This window comes from Manacus vitellinus, unplaced genomic scaffold (genome assembly GCF_001715985.3).
Source record: "Manacus vitellinus isolate BGI_N305 unplaced genomic scaffold, ASM171598v3 scaffold_68_pilon, whole genome shotgun sequence".
NCBI lineage: Eukaryota > Metazoa > Chordata > Aves > Passeriformes > Pipridae > Manacus > Manacus vitellinus.
This window is the reverse complement of record NW_021940744.1, coordinates 782,356-799,301: the sequence shown is the minus strand read 5'-3', so window position 1 is coordinate 799,301 and position 16,946 is coordinate 782,356. Positions and strand designations below refer to the sequence as shown.

At 45.0% G+C, this 16,946-nt stretch overlaps 1 protein-coding gene across 2 annotated transcripts in view; it reads right to left on the bottom strand.

The window, feature by feature from the left end:
- Positions 1–5,467: 5,467 nt before the first annotated feature.
- TSEN15 (tRNA splicing endonuclease subunit 15) overlaps positions 5,468–16,946 on the bottom strand; it is a 15,563-nt gene continuing 4,084 nt past the window's right edge. The window contains exons 1-4 of one of the 2 annotated variants that reach the window (XM_018083850.2): positions 16,872–16,889; positions 16,250–16,331; positions 14,809–14,944; positions 5,468–5,906 (exon numbers count right to left, since the gene is read on the bottom strand). In XM_018083850.2, the coding sequence (XP_017939339.1) occupies positions 5,702–5,906; positions 14,809–14,944; positions 16,250–16,322 (414 nt within the window). In that variant the 5' untranslated portion in view covers positions 16,323–16,331; positions 16,872–16,889 and the 3' untranslated portion in view covers positions 5,468–5,701. Of the gene's footprint in view, positions 5,907–14,808; positions 14,945–16,249; positions 16,332–16,871; positions 16,890–16,946 lie in introns of those variants that run through there. The other variant, XM_018083848.1, reaches the window with a different exon arrangement.

Here is a 16,946-nt window from a genome sequence, read left to right as displayed (position 1 = left end):
AGAGAATCATTAAGGTTGGAAAAGACCTCCAAGATAAAGTCTAAACTTCAGATCCCTTTAGTTTCTATGATTTGCAATACATTTGTCCGTGAGAATACAAAACTACTACAGCCAAGTCACTTGCAGGACTCATAATTAATGTGAAAAACAGGGCAATTGTGGTCTGTATAGCTCAGGGCACAGGATTTCACCTCACAGCATCATGCAGCATCCCCCTCAACAGACATTGTGTACCTGTTTCCAGGATTTCAGGTGGGAGGGCAAGGGCAGCCTCAACTTCCACAGCCCTTTGGCCCTTTGGCCCTTTGGTTGTTTGGGAAGATCCAGGACTGAACCTGCCAGCATCCCTGAGCCCTGTTTTTAGACTGAGCCACCATTCCTTCAGCCTCAACCCAGGCTGGCATTTCAGAGAATCATAAAATCCTAGAATGTTTGGAGGGGACCTTAAAGATCATCTCATGCCAACCTCCCTGCCACGGGCAGGGACACCTCCCACTAGCCCAGGTTGCTCCAAGCCCTGGCCTTGGACACTTCCAGGGATGGGACAGCCACAGCTTCTCTGGGCACCCTGTGCCAGGGCCTCCCCACCCTCACGGTAAACAATTCCTTCCTAATATCTAATCTAAACCTACTCTCTCTCAGTTTGAAACCATTCCCCCTTGTCCTGTCACTCCATCCCTTGTCCAAAGTCCCTCTTCAGCTAGGTTTCAGCAATGTCATTCCAGCATTAAAGAATGGAGCATTGCCATCGCGGGGGTTGCTGCTGACAGGTTTTTTTTCCCCCCTCCTTTTGTTTATGAGAACCAGGAACAAAGTGCGAGGGGAGTTTTGCAAAGCTGCAGCTTTCCCAGAGCAGGAAGGCTCGGGCTCGGCAGTGTCTAAGCGCCCTCTGGTGCAGACACCACCGGCTGGCTCCAGCCAGCTCCACCTGCGGATTTATGCAGCCAACAGCCGTGCTGGGGGTTCATTGAGGTGTTTGGGGTGGTGGACAGGGGGGTGACAGCCACCCTGCACCACGAAGGCAGCGCTTTCCAGGAGCCTCTTGATCTTTGCGCTGGGTGAGCAGGGACAGGCCCCAGGAATGGTTGGAGCTGTGCCAGGGCAGGCTCAGGTTGGATCTCAGCAAAAGGTTCTTCCCCCAGAGGGTGGTTGGCACTGCCCAGGCTCCCCAGGGCAGTGGGCACAGCCCCAAGGCTGCCAGAGCTCCAGGAGGGTTTGGACAACGCTCTGAGGGACAGGGGGGGATTGTTGGGGTGTCTGTGCAGGGCCAGGAGTGGGACTGGATGGTCCTTGTGGGTCCCTTCCAGCTCGGGACGTTCTATGATTCTGTGCAGGCTGGATATTGGTATAGGGCTCACAAGACCTTGCTTCAGATTTTACCCCAATTTTTGGTGGTAAACGGGATTGGTCTGGTGAAATTAAGAGGACCATTTGGTAGCTGGATTAGGACAGAGAAAGGCGTAGATGGCTCTTCACGGATCATCCAGGCACCTCAGCTGAAGACAGGAAGGTTGGAAAGAAAGGAGACCTCCCAGATAGCATGAAAAGATAAATTTGAGGGTAATGAAGGGATGTGGAGCTATGTATGAAACACAGGCCAAGAGGTCAGCAAGCAATAGTAAAAAATTTGCTAATGAGATGACTAGAGGAATGACAAAGGAGAAAAAAAAAAGCCATGAAAAAGATGAGCAGAGCCATTCCGGATTGGCAAACTTGTCTGGAAGGCCAGACAAGAAACATGAGGAGAAGCTTGTAGCTAGGTGGGGATGCAAAGAATGATTAATGAGACAATAAATTGTCAGGGCAATAAATTATGTCAGTCAGGTGCTTTGAAAATAGCACGCTGTGTGTAACTAATCAGTAGTCAGAGTGCTCATTAATTCTGCTGGCAAATGGACTGTCAGTCTGATTTGCTGAAGGCAGTGAGTCTGGGTTCCTTGGCCTTATGGTGCCAACCTAGGTGGGAGCTTCTGAGAAATGAGGGAAAGAAACAGAGAAGCCATCAGCTCCCTGGGGTACTCTGAAATATGAGGTGCAGCTGCAGCTGTTTTTAGAATTATAGAATATCCTGAATTATATCCTGAGAATATCCTGGAAGGGACGCACAAGGATCATCAAGACCAACTTCTAACCTTGCACAGACACCCCAACAATCCGACCCTGTTACTGAGAGCATTGTCCAAACCCTCCTGGAGCTCTGGCAGCTTTGGTGCTGTGCCCACTGCCCTGGGGAGCCTGGGCAGTGCCAACCACCAAAGGGGAAGAACCTTTTCCTGAGATCCAACCCAAACCTCCCCTGGCAGTTTCACGCCATTCCCTTGGGTCCTATCACTGGTCCCTGGAAGACTAGAGGAGGTTAACAATGAGCCCATTTATAGAAAACAGGACTTGCAGGCTAGTTAATAGCATTTAGTTTCCTGGAAACTACTGGGACAACTTATGATACATCTAACTCCTACGGATCTGCAATACTGGTAGGATGATCAGTAAATTCACATGGATTCCTTATTAGAGAAAAAAAAAGTTTTAAATTAAACAAATAAACTTTGTTGGTTTGCTGACCCAGAAAAAAGATGAAGATTGCTTGGCTTTAGTAATGTTATTAATATTCCAATGTTGTGTCCAAGCAAGAGATCCTGAGGAAAACCTTGTTCAGCTTGAGAACGGGTTGCAAGAGCCCATATATTTCTTCTAGTGATTTCTGAGTAACGGGAGTGTTTCGTAGGGATGCTGAGGGCCATTTTTTAGGGGATGGGATCCTGCTTAGGATGTGGAAGCAACACACCTTCACCTCATCACTGCTTGCCATCTCTGCCACCCTTGCGTGCCCTGGGAAGCAGGGATGGATGACAGGCCAAAGCTCCAGTGTCCCTCCACACTGAGCTGACACAGAGCACACACAGAGCCACAAAGGGGACTCCCACAAGAGGAGCTGCTGCCCAAACAGCCACACGTGCTCCTGCTCGCCCAGTGTGGACACAGGGAAGTGGGAGTTGCTCCCTTCCGCTGCAGTGTGTTTCTTGCAACTGCAGCTCCCCTTCATGCATCTGACAAGGCTCCCTGCTTCTCCACTGGTGTTTTTTCACATCAAACGTTCTGTGTGCATTGCAAACAGTCAGGCTGAATGCAAGAGTTGGGGTGATGGTGCCAGCAATGCCTCAAGGAAGCACAGTTTGCATAAGCAAAGGCGGGCGCTGACTTACGTAACCAGGCATCGAGTCTCGCCGCCAAACCCACACCAAAACATCACTTTGCTTTTCTGTCATTCTTAACTCGGTGGGGAAGCTTCAATGCAAACATCCTTCTGAAGAGAGAAAAAGCTTGAAACAATAATCTAACAGAAAATGATACTATCAAGATTTTAAGTCACCTGCTGTTGGTCAAGGGGGATCAGTAAAACAAATCAAGCTGTGCTCGGCAAATAAAACTTAAAAAAAAACCTTTAAAAGATGGCAAGATGTAGCCTGTAAAATGTTTTGGGCTGAAATAAGAGCTGGCTTTGCAGTGGTGTGAAGGCCAGCTGTCATGGCTCATGCCTCCATGGATGTCTCACAAACACTTAAAGCAGAGTCAGACACAGCACCAAGATACTACAGATTCAGGAACGTTAATGCACAACTGCTCTGAACTGATACACTTCTAAGGGGATTCTCTCCCCATCTTTATTCAGTGCCTGGAAGACCAGAGGCTCCAGTCTATGTTGTTGACTTGACAGAGAGAAATACTTCAGTGGCATGTAAAGGAACAGCACAGCTGGCTCCGAGCTTATTTAACATCCCCATGTTTACATTGTAATACCTATGGGACAAACAGTGCTGTAATATTATTTATTCTTCTATGCTTTTTTCCCTCAGAAAAAAAGAACCACCACAATCTAGAGAGGCTGGAAAAAGGCCCATGTAATCATTTCTCAGTGGGACATAAGAAGAAACAGAAATCAAAGCCTCTGGACACAGTTTCCCCAACTCAGCTTCTGGAGCCTGGATCAGCAGTTTTCAGAGGATAGAAAAGGAAGCTTGAGTTATGCTCCTCTTTCTGTGCATGGAAATAATAAAATGAAGGGTAAAGCCAAGCATCAGTCATACAGCAAACTGCAAACTGGCAGCATTTCCCAGAAATTGAAGCAAATGCAAAATAGTTTGTTTTTGGGGTTAAGTACATGTCACTTAGATATAAATTCTGCCATGTGCACCATTTGTTAAAGCCTCTGTCACACAAACCCAGCTCTTTTCCAGCACATGCTCACAGCAGGGCTGAGGTACTTAACAGCTTCTAACAAGGACAATTTACCTGGTGGGATGTAGCCTAGTGAATTGCAAGACCTACTTTATGGAATAAGCCACAGAGCACATGAAATATCGATGTGAAGGGCACACACAGCACGTCAGGAGTCAGCACACAGGTACCCTTTTAAGGCAGTATGGCATTGGACCAAAATAAAATGATGGTTTTCCTTCATGAGAGGAGCAACACAGAGAGAGAGAATTTTTCTTTGCCTTCCTCCATGACTAAAGCTCTCAGACCCACGGTCCTCCCTTGCTGTATGAGGGAAAAGGTGCCATGCAGAGCTCCAGGTGACAGTGACCCTTCTCCTCCACGGGCGCAAGGGCCGTCCTGCCCCAGGCTCCCCTTGTGGGATCATTCTGTCTCTCAGCACATTTGGCCAAAGCAGGTTCAAACTCCACAACTATAGAAACATCCACCCTAGTCACAAGGATAGTAAACAGTCTTTCATTTCCAGCTTGTTTTTTTGGATTCACTCCCATTCTTATACCCACGCAGAAAAAGAGCTCTTGTGCTTCACATTCTGAATGTGTGATCCTTGGCCTCATAGCTGTCACATGGACATTTTTGTGCTCAAGAAGCTGCTCCTAGGATGCTATTTGATTGCCAAGGAACTCTTAAGTTTAACCTGAAGAAGATCTCTATGTGAAGGAGGTGGAAAATTCCTGTAGGAGGAAAAAAATTACTTTTAGTTTCTTCTAACTGACTCCTAGCTGAAGCATCTCTTGGGCAGCCAGTTCCAACAGGCAAAGCTATGTCCAAAAAAATAATAAATCCTAGGAATGACAATGGGCTTAGAAACCTGCTTGGTGCATGAAGCAGATAACTAGTGTTCACTTATACCACCGAAGGTGACATACTTTTGTGCTTTAGTTGCCTGTGGTGTTGCTATAATCAGTTTTCCCTCTGCAGGGAAAAAAATTAAAGTATTTCTGTGGAATAGCCTTTTCTCCAAAAGCAGAGGAAAGCAAGCAAGCGTTCAGAAATGTAGCCTGGGGGGCAGCATGAGTGCTTCTGACAGTGCTAAGAACAAAGACATTGTAAACTACAAAGCTCTTCACTTGGTATCAGTATTCCTGCCAGAAACCCTCCAGATTTACCTGTAAGCAGTAATTACAGGATGGGTAAGGATGTGTTTATTCCGCTGTATACCTGACCAGACAGAAAGAAGCCCAGCTCTGGAAACATCTCACAAGTACATTTATTAGTCAGGATCAATCTGTCTCAAAGCATGACCCATTTCATACCCCAAATGGCATTTCATTACAGTGCAGCTGCACAAGCCTCTGTTCTCCCTGACCAGATCCTTGATTTGCCAGGGCAGAGGGTAGCACAGCCCTTATTTACACACATCGCTTCCTGGATTTGTTTAGGTTTGAGCACAGGAGTTCAAGAGAAGTCTTTGGTTTTGTTCTAATCATTTGAAAAGCTTCTTTCTTTTCTTTCTCCACTGTTTATTGTCCCCATCTTCAGTATCATCAGGAGGGTCTGGCATTACAAAACCATCAGTCATTTTATAATAGACTATTGTGGAATCTGTCTCAACTATGGCCAAGGTAACTGACAGCGGGGTGTCAGGATCCTCTGGGGGGAGAGAGGCTTCTTTCAGTATTTCCCTTAACCTAGAAAAAGAAAAAAATTCAGTTAGAAAGGAGTCCACAACCACCTGTGATGGCACAAAGGCAGAAGTACACAATTGCTATTTTTATTCAGCCTAGTTTCATTCTGCAAACTTGTCTCCACTAAAGAAAACATCGTATCTGTTCTAGTAAAATTCCAACTTCATATAATCAAGAAACAAAAGAAAATAACAGAGAATCTTATACAAATATACCGGTTTCATACATTTCTGCTGGAAATGGCACAACACACGCTTCTAAGCTTTCCTTAGGTGCATTCCTGTGCACGTGCCTCAGCCATCCTTCAACTACCACAATCCTACCATGGCAATCTCTAATGGCCCTGTTTTCATTAGGCTAAAATAAAAAAATCTAATTAAATAACACCTGGTCTTCAATTAGAGAACTAAATAATTAAGACTTGATCCATCTGTAGAGGCAAGTCTTCCAGTCTCTGTGCCACAGTTCTCTGCCAGACTGTGGAAGACCCAGGAGCCCAAGCCAGGTTTCTCTACCTCCCTGTCTAGACTAGAAGCCACAAGACTAATGTTCTTCAGGACAGTCAGTATAAATAATGTCTTCTTTAAAAATTCAAGACAAAGTTATGCAATTTTTCCTGTTTAGCTTATTTTAAGAGTAATATGGCAGTTACTTTTCGGTTCAGAGCTGAGGACAACACTGATCCCTGGAGTCTTTAGATTCCTGGCACGACTGGGGAACAAGTACTGAAGGAGAGTGGTGCCCAGGGGCAGAACAATAAAAACCCCCACCCCGAGATTTCCACAGGAAGCTTCCTCCTTCATCCAGAGGGCTTGTCTGGGATTGCTGGAAGAGGTTATGCTCTGGGAACAGGTCAGCTACGCACTGGGAAAAACCACCCTCACTTCACGTGCCCTGGAGATCTCCCCCACCAGAAGACATGCATTTCTGAAGCTGGACACTGCAGCTGAAAATAAGGCTCTTTCTAAATGCATCAGCTTTCAAACTTTAATCATCATCTTCCTTCGAAACCTCTTTGATCCCTTAATAAAAGCCAAATGGAAGGCGGCAGAGAATAAAGAGCAGCCTGGAAAGCCTGCACTGTTAAGCCCATGACCTTCTTAAGATCCATCTGTGTTCTGAACTGTGCATAATTCAGCCTGGCTAAATCCAGGACTGCCTTGCCTTTTGCTTTCACCACTGGCCCACACGTAAAGCAAGGCAATACAATATAGGCAGTGATTGCATGCAACAGGGATACTGTGGCTGTGAAAAGCTACAGTCTGGCTCTCCTACAACAGCACACTTCATAACAACTGAACAAATAAGGTAAGAAAGACTGTACTGTACTGGCCACCTGGGCACCTTCTGCTCCTGTCACTTCCAGCCCCTGTTCAGGGGTACACAGCAAGAATCCACTTGTCACACACAGAGTCATGGAATGATTTGGGTTGGCAGTGACCTTAAAGCTCATCCAGTTCCAACACCCCTGCCATGGGCAGGGACACCTTCCACTAGCCCAGGTCACTCCAAGCCCCGTCCAACCTGGCCTTGGACACTTCCAGGGATCCAGGGGCAGCCACAGCTTCTCTGGGCAACCAGGGCCCAGTGCCAGGGCCTCCCCACCCTCACACCTCACCACCAAGTGTCTAGAGGAAGCTCTGAATAAACTGGTAAGGCCAGACAACTGGTAGAGACCCACTGAGGAAAGAACTATCCATGTTTTTTAGGAAGCAATGGATATTAATCTCTCTCCTTCTGCTGGGAACATGATATAGAATTAACAATAAAAGACCAAATAAGAGGACACAGCTACCCACAAAAGATATTTTGGGAGCCAAAGAAACCAAACCAGTGTTGAGTGTGGACAGCCCCATATCTGGGAGCAGACTCAGGCAGTGTCTGTATTCACCTGTCAGCCGGGCTGAAGTTCCTTCCTATTTTCTTTAGTACTTATCACCATTTCTCCTCCTAGTCTACTGGGGGATGGATGGATGGAACACTGAGGCCTTAGATTTAGATTTCTGATCATTCATGATTTCTCCTTACACTGCAAGATAAACTCCTTATACCGAGCACCAACATCTGCACCTTTACTTTCCCCCATTTAGACATGGGCCATGACCCAAACGCGGCCAGGTCCTGACAACAGATTAACCACGTTTCTTTGCATCCCTGACTTACTTTTCAGGAGACCAAGTTCCAGGGTTTATGTAAAGGGTACAAAGCCATGCCACTGCCTCAGGATGATCTGCTAAGTGCTGTCCCCAGAGTCCAGTGCTTTCCACTGCACATGGGGAATCAGCTGCTATTGCCATAAGGAATCACAACTGCTAATGCAGTTTTCCTCTTCCCCATTCTCTCAAACAGGCAACCCAAACCAAGAGCTCTCATTTGTGCATACCACAACCAGCATAATGCAATGCAGCACATCTGCAGACTGGTGAGAGGGTATCTTTTAGAAGAATAAGCTTTGGAATTCAGGAAGTCTGTATCAGACACCGCTGTCCCTTCCTCTCCTGCCCTGAAGGCATCACCGTCAGCCTCTGTGTCCAGCGTGTTCACAACATTTCTCTGCACCAGCAGACATTTCAAAGGAGTCAGAGAACATCTGGGTTCTGATTTCACTGCACTTGCTACCTGCCATAAACAGGAAGATGAAATATTGCAGGAATGGCATAGCTTTTTGATGTATCTAACACTGTTTAGGGGGAAAAAAAGGCAAGAAGTGTTGTTGGCCTCCTGAAATTGAAAGGAATGCAAGTCTGACCTTCTAAACAAGGCAAGAAGCCTTTAATTTAAGAGATACAGCTCTCAAGGCTGCCCACCTCACACGACAGTTGTATTCAATGACTGAAATGAAGCCCTAGACAAGAAGCCGGTGTGTTAACACCCCCAACAGAGCCAACTGATTTCAGTTACAAGTTCATGGTTATAAAGAAGCTCCTTAATGACCAGTACACCTGCTGTACCATACAGGTGATGTCAGTTATAAAAGACGGGGTTTGCTTTAATAAAAGGGGATTTAATGTTTCTGAAAATGTCAAACATGAGAAGCCTCTGGAACAGAGGAAACCAATACATCCAGCAGAATGCACCATGTCACTTTGTCACCTCCTGAGGGACACAATACTCCATCACCTGAGCACGTGTTCATCCATAGGCTCAGCCTGGCTAGGGAGATCAGGGGCAGTCAACCCTATCCATGCCAGCTTCTCAGGATTTATGACAATAACTACCTGGTTGGGGGGAAAAAAAAAATCTAGAGCCCCAGGAGAGCACACAGAACAATCAGTCCTGAATGTTCCTGCAATGCACAGGGAGAAGTCTGAGCTAAAATACCCTGCCAACCACTCCTTTTCCTTCTCTCTCCCTCCTCAGGAAGAAAAGCCAAGTAAAGTGAGTAAGTTCAGAAGTTCCAGAAGTTTCAGGTTTCCCACACAAAAAGGTAGGCCTTGAACAAAGGCACCGTGAAAGGAAAATAACATATAGAAGCTAGGGGAATACAGACATCACAAGAATTACTGGAAAAGTCTTATTTAAGTCCCATAAGTAGAATAAGATTAAGTATTTTTTAATAGTATTCTCATCTGTTAGAGATCATGCAGTCCAAGGCTTCCAGCATAGCCTGAAAACCCATTTCTAAAGACTGATGGTGCCTCCATGTTCACTACAATCCAGAATCTGCTCCCAAAAAGCCAAATGCAAGCAGGACAAAGCCCTCATTTTTCACCTGGGAAGCAAAATCACATTCACCTCACATTGCAGAAGATGCAAAGGAGTTCACCTCACACAGCGAAGGGGACACTTATCCAAAGTAAAGAGCTGGCATTTCTAAAGCACTTTGCATCAGAAAAAGGGCTTGGAAACGCTTTTCTAGAAAACTACAAACTACTGTCAATAGAGGTTGCTTTTTCTCCTACCAAAGGATTAGTCTTAAGAGCAAGTGTAACTTACTTAACATCATGCAAGGACCACTCAAGTGAATGTAACAGCACTGTAAATGTTACCTGTATCTGCCTTCACTAAATGGCAACAGTGAGCTTACCTGGTCTTCTATTACTGTTGTAATTAATACCTTAAAACCAAACCAAAACCCAACAACAAAACAAAGAAATCCATACCAATCCATCCAAAGAGATGAGAGGAATTTTCCATCTTTCCCCTATCTTGGTACTAAAGTAGGCCTTCAACACCCATCAGAAACCTGTGCTGTCTCTCCTAATGATCTGCTCCGAAGAAAACAACACTGCCCTTCTCTCCCCAGAGAAAGAACCAGGTGTACAGCCGGGGACTCTGAGGCAGCTGTAGCTTGAGGTTTCAAATCACTGCCCAAAAACTAAGAACAGAATCATAAAAGAAAGATAGCACAAGCAGAAAGTTTTGTGATGAACAAAAGAGCATTTCATTGCCACATCCCATGCAAGCACCTCTGAGAAGCAGCGTAACACTGAAAGCTCAGAGCAGTTTTATGGAGGTTGCATAGTGCTCCATTGAGCTGAAATGGAACTACTGCCTTCCATCCCATAAAAGCCAAAGGCTTTCAATCTGCCCTTTATACTTGGATGAATAATTCATTGCAGGCTTGGCCAGCCCCAACCGCTCCCTCCCCTCCACCCAAGGCAGGGCTGCAGAGTCAACACAAGTTGGTCTCTGTGCCACTAGCAGAGATCATTACTCGGTGCACTGGAGCATGCCATTGTACCACACTGGGTCAGCACCAAGCAGGGAAACCTCCCAGGAAGCACAATTCCTTGAATTTAGCCAGCACAGCTCCCCATCAGGAACACTGCTCCAGGCCCAGCTGCAGGGCAGGCAGCAAGATTAACCCAGTGCCTTGAAAGATGTGAGAAGGAGCACATGGTGGTGGGAGAAGGTGTAAAAGGACACCACTATTCCTTGGGGTTTGTTTCCAGATACAGGAATGGGGAATGCTAGAAGAAACTCAGCTTTTTGTAATTGGAAAAAAAACCCCTACAAAGCAAAGCAAACACCATATTCCACACTGGTCAGGAAAAGGAGTTGAAACCCTGAGGAATATAAAGACTTTTTCTCCACGGAAGTTGAAGACAAACCACGCAAAATGGAGGAATCAGAATTCAGCAAAGTCCTACAAGACACACCTACTACAGCACATTCACTCACAACACTGTATAACCAACTCTGCTGTAGGAGGCACATCGATCCCAAATAAAATACTAATAAAGAGTCTGCATTTAGGAGCCTTTAATTATATTTTCAATGTGTGATTTACTGTATCAGTAAACTCAAATGATGCTTATAGCAGGAGAGTTACTGACAAAACCATCAAGAGGATGCAAGATGAGAAGCACATCATATTTCCAGTGCATTTAAAATAACAGGACTTCTTCAGATTAGATATTTATTTCACAATCTATGAATTTTGAATAGAGTAAATCACTTCCAGTCCTCAGATTTCTTTCTCAGGATGCTTATCAGCTTTAAAATGAAACATTTAAATTAAGTTAGCATTTTAACAATAGAAGTCTTTCCCTCAGCCTAAACCAAACTTTGCAGGTCTCCATGACCTCAGGCAACCAACTACATCCTTCATTTCCAACACTTGCACACAGAAGACAAACAGGGCAGGGATATATCATTTAATCTGACAGTTTATCAGTAACATTTTGCGTAGAGAGTGTTATTTGTCTAGGACAGGCAGTGCCTAATTCTATTAGATCTGGAAACTGAACTCCCTGGTCCTCGAAGGACCAAGGCTTTCAAGGCTATCTGAAAAATCCAGCTGTCAACACTGTGAGCCCTCCTACCTTTGCTAAGCTTGGTTTATGCAAGTCATTCCTACCAGCTCTGAAGCAGCACTCCCGGTATTTGACTGCTTCCTCCCCTTTGGGGAGCCATAACTCTGGAAAGCACTGACAATTAGGTACTTGGTGTGCACTAAGGTGTCCTAGTGAGCAGCAAACACATCCCAGCCAATGGACCTACAAATTCCTCCTGCAAGTCTGAATCCCTGCAGAATTCAGAGGTGTACAAACACAGGGCTCTCCAAACCTCAGCCAGCTGTGCGTGGCTGAGAGTGGGCCAAGGCAGACAAGCTGCACCGTGTTCCCCAGGTCTCTGCTCGCAGAAGGTTCAGCAATCTTCATTTTGAGAGCAAGCACGCACAGCACGAAGCAGATTGCAAGAGACTATTTACATTGGTGGTCTCTTTGCTTCAGAGCCCATAATTTTGTGATTCAGCACGTTCCTGTGCAGCCCTACGCTGCCAGGGCAGGATGATCAGCTTCCATCGAGCTGTTTTACAAGTGGGCAGTGAGCTCAGTAAGCAGAACAGCTTCTGCCTTCAGCAGTTAACTGTCATGCACAAACTGGACACTATGAAATCTCATCACGGGTTAAATACATTGTGCAGGTTATTTTTCTTGTAGGGCACTCGTATTTGTAATTTGCTTAGGTGTCTTGCTGGTAATTTCCACAGCAACTTTACTGTGGCCTTTTAAGGACACACTTCCCAGTGGCAGCAAAGTAGGAATCTTCGTGAGACACCTGGGAAGACAGAGCTTGGCTGATGTGGCTTTGAAGAGGAAAACCACCCTTTATGTCTCTGGAAGACCAAGCCCACAAGAGTGATTGACTCCTATTTGCAAATGTGAGACTGTTTCAGCACATACATAGTAATAAAATCCATCAATACCTAATAAATTATTGTCTTCCCCCTCACCAATAAGCTCTTAGAAAAACACAGAGAAGAATGAAGATGGAAGTCTGATTGCAAGGGACTGATTTGTCACATTCAAACCTACCCAGGCCTTACTGTTAAGCAAGGAAATGCTGCTCATAAATGCTGCCATTTACTGGCTGCTTTTGCTTTTTTGCAGTTCCAGGCCCAGAAACGGGGATAGAATGTTTTCACTTTCCCAAGTGTCTCCAAGGGCTTATTTTCAACATTAAGTGAGGTGCATTCACTTGTACTCATACCTCCTCTACTTCTAGCAGGTAACACCAAAACCCAAGGCACTGCTTTGAACAAAATGCAGATGCACATTCAACAACACAAACACAAGTGCACACAATCTTCCAGGCTTTTACAGACTCACCTGGCATTACAGCCTGGGATTCAGCTCATTTTAGTGACAGCATGCCCTATGTAGTTGCTCTGTAGCAAAACCTAGTCACAAACTGTACTTTTAATCAATGTGATGCATTCACTCTTTGCCTCCCTAACACACATCCTTCCAGTAAAGGATTCCAGACACTCCGGTGCCAGAGGCAGAGCAAACAGTATCACCACAGAACAAACAAGGTCAGAGGCTCCCAATGAAAAGCTCCAATGACACAGTGAAAGATAGGACATACATGCAGTGGAATATCTGTCATTAAAAGTCAATCAGAACACACTTCTGGCCTTGACCCAATGCCAGGAATGGAAGTTTCCAGCCTAGGGGGAAATGTACTACGTTAAACAAGCACAACGACTCGGCACGTAGGTGGAATTCCTCAAAGATCCCACATCCTAATTTGCTGCCTTCTTTTCCCACTTAAAATCTCGTTTGAGATGAGAACTGCACACTCAGATCACTGAGTGTGATCTGCTTCTGGATGACACTCAGCATTTCATCCTGCAAGACCTCTCAACAGCCTTCCTCTGGTGTGGAGATCACACCATATTTCTCTTGCAAGACCAAGCCCACAAAAGTGATTGAACAATACTTGCAAATATAAGATTTTTTTCGGTACATAGATAGTACTAAACCCCATTTACTCTAGTAAATCATTTTCTTCCCCCTCACCCAACGCACAGCAAAGTGAAGATAGAAGTCTGTTGGCAAGACAGCAAACTGTCACTTCTAAAACCTAAAAGTAAAAAAGCAAAACCATCATTCCTAGAGTGCACACACACATCTACTAAGTGTAATTAATTAGCTACCTACTACTGTGTCAGGCTGCTGCCCAGAGAGCAAGAGGGAACAGCAAAAGCCTGCAAGATCTGTAAAACCAGCCCTGAGCCACCTCCTACCAAGAGCAGAAACAGAAGAAATTGAAAAATGTACAACCATATTATGCTGCTGAAATAGTCCAGGTCTTCAGAGACATCACAGGGCAGACTGGCAAATACCAGCAAAAGAAAGAAGTCTTTATCAAGGTGTAAATCCCATTATGTGTCTGAGCTGCTCTAAGGGCCAGTTAAAATACACTGTAAAATTACTGAAGTGGAAGTTCTCTAGCCTGCAAATATCTGCAATATCACACATTCAGAGCTGTCTTGAGAATTGCTCTGCCATGTGTAAGGACAGTAAGTCAAAAATAACAGACACATTAAACTCTAGATAAGTAAGAGGAATTTCCTATTGAAAGTAGCCTAAGTATAGTTTCAAAACAAAAGCAAACCAAATCACATAAGGTTTATCCACAGACTTGACAATAAAACAAACTTATTCTTAGACAGGTCCAAGTGGATTTCTTTCCTCTTAGGTACTTTTAAGTCCAGCAACTCAAAAAGTATCACTAGATTTCCCAGAGTATAAAATCAGCACAAGAATGTCCAAAACATAAGCTGTGAAGGTCTTTTACTCTAACCTTGTCTCTCAAACACATACTTTGGTATCCATTGTTATCTCCTAGAGCACATGCAGCTCTAAACAATAACAAGTGTTTAGCAGCAGGCATCAGTTGCTGTGGAAAGCTGACATCCAAGCACCACTTCCAGAGTGGGAGAGGCAGAAACTGATGCAAAGTTGAGATTTCTTTAGTGTTCCAAGCTGCCTGTATGTTTGCAGCATCCAAATTAACTCTGCTCACAGGCTGAGATGTTGCTTTCCTACAACACTCCTTTGTTTCCCCCGTCCCTTCCACTCTTGACAAACCCATCAGCAGCCTGTAAAATACATCTGTGCTTCATTTTATGTCACTGGTAACATGAGACAAGCGCTGACCACATCCTCACCTCTCATGGCTTATCAAGATGTGGGCAGGCACCGGCACCATCACCTGGAGACCCTCCTGCTCTCTTGCACGTGCATGTAAACACACCAGTTGCAGTTCTGCTACTCCAACGGGCTTCACCTCGTGCCAGTTTCTCCCTAGAAAGGTTCGTCAGTGATGAGAAGGACCAGGACACAAAACACAACTTTCAAGTTAACATCTAAGGTTCTGTTTTCCCTCCCTCTCCTCACAGGAAAACTGCCCCGTTCATCTGCCAAACTCCCCTTCTGAGGCAATCCTGTTAAAGAAACCCACAGAGCAGTACCAGCCTGCTGACTCCAGAGCTCCGCTGAGAGATGGTGAACAGGGATCTGTCTGACAAAGCTTTTCTTCCAAAAAGGTAAAAAGAAGATAAAACCACACAGCTTTTGTCATCTGCAGCACTGCAATCCAAATCTGGACTTTATCAGTATCCTGAACTGAGAAAGAACAGGTGCTAAAAACATGATTCATGATAATACACGGCCCTTCCCTTCTGCTTGAAGGGGTAAGGCTGAAGCTTTTGCTGCACAATTACAGAAACCTTGTCTTAAAGCCTGTTAAAGTGTTTTCTTCAGAGGTGTAACAATAACAGACACAGCACTTTCTGGCCTGTAAAATCCCTCCCTTCCCTGACCTTGAGAACCACCAGGCTCCAAGCAAAACTGAAATACTTTTATTAGGCTGGCTGGCTGCCTACTCGCAGTCCCTTTTCAATAAAGCCAACTTGGAAGGATCCAGGCAGAAGTTTATGTATCACATAACTCTGTTCCACTCTTAGCAGACACCAGAAGACTACATTGGATTTCACAGACTCATTTAGGCTGGAAAAGCCCTTTAAAATCAAGTCCAGCCATTGACCTGACACTGCCAGGTCCCCCACTAAATTGCATCCCTAAGCACAACATCTACAGTTTGTTATAAATCACTACATTATTACATAACATCACCACAGCTATAAATTACTGCCACCACACTTGCAAACGATCTCCTGTCCTAGAGGAATCCTTGCCCTTTCCAGAAAACAGACCAGCACACATCAGCCATTTACTAATTGGTACCCTCAGTGAAACACTATGATTTAGTAACTTCACATTAATTGACAAATGAGGACTCTATGCCCAACTACTGAACCTGTAACTTTACCTTTCTATGTTCCTTTTCCTTCCCCTACTCCTCTTTTGCTTTTTTTTTTTCCATGCTGCCTGTCTTTGCCCTGGAACCCTGCACCTCTAAGTGCTGGATAAGATCTTTGTAAAGTCTCCAGGTAGGCACAGGATAAAAACCTTCAGCAACAGAAGTTTCAGAAAGAGCACCAAGGCCTTCCTAGGAAAGGTCCTGCCAGTGCATAAACAATTAATTTAACAGCTCCTACAGGCAAAGACATTTGTTGAGATGTCCACCCAATCAATTCCATGATTTACCTTCTAGGAGGTCCAGGTACACCAGAAATGCAGCGTAGACTTGAGTACTGTCAGATATATCAAGTGACATCATTTCTGTGAACTGAGACCCAAAAAGTAATGTTGGTGAAGGAAAACACAAGCTATATTAAGCATGCACAGACCAAATCCAGAATCTGTACAGCCCTAGGAGCCACTGAAGCCTGAAACCAGTTTTAAGGCAATCAAAAGCAGAACTTGTTTTCTGACAGTATCTTAAAAGCTCCTTTTTCCGCATTCCCCGTGTCTTGGCACTTAAAAAAGCAAGTAAAATAAACAAATAAATGAGGAATCACATCTATTCCTGGAACAGCTCTAGCTTTGTGCAATTTTACCTATTTTTGGGTAAATCGTTTTACCTATTTTTTGCTATAGCACATCAACATAGAGTGATGGCCAAAATTAAACCCCTCCGTGTTTTTGGTGCGCTAAAAATTAAGATGGAGTTAACATTTAAAGGAATTTACGTTTCCTGACTGCGTTTCCATGATTTACAACCCCCTCCCCTGCTGATCAGGGGCATTCCCCGACCACCCCACGAAGGCCGGAGACTCCCTCGGGACGCCCAATATGTGTTATACTGACATCTCCACGCGCAGCACACCTCCTGGGGGGGCCCGAGATGTCCCTCAGAGCCATGACGGAGGAATCCTGTCTGGATCCAGGAGGCAAACCGGGA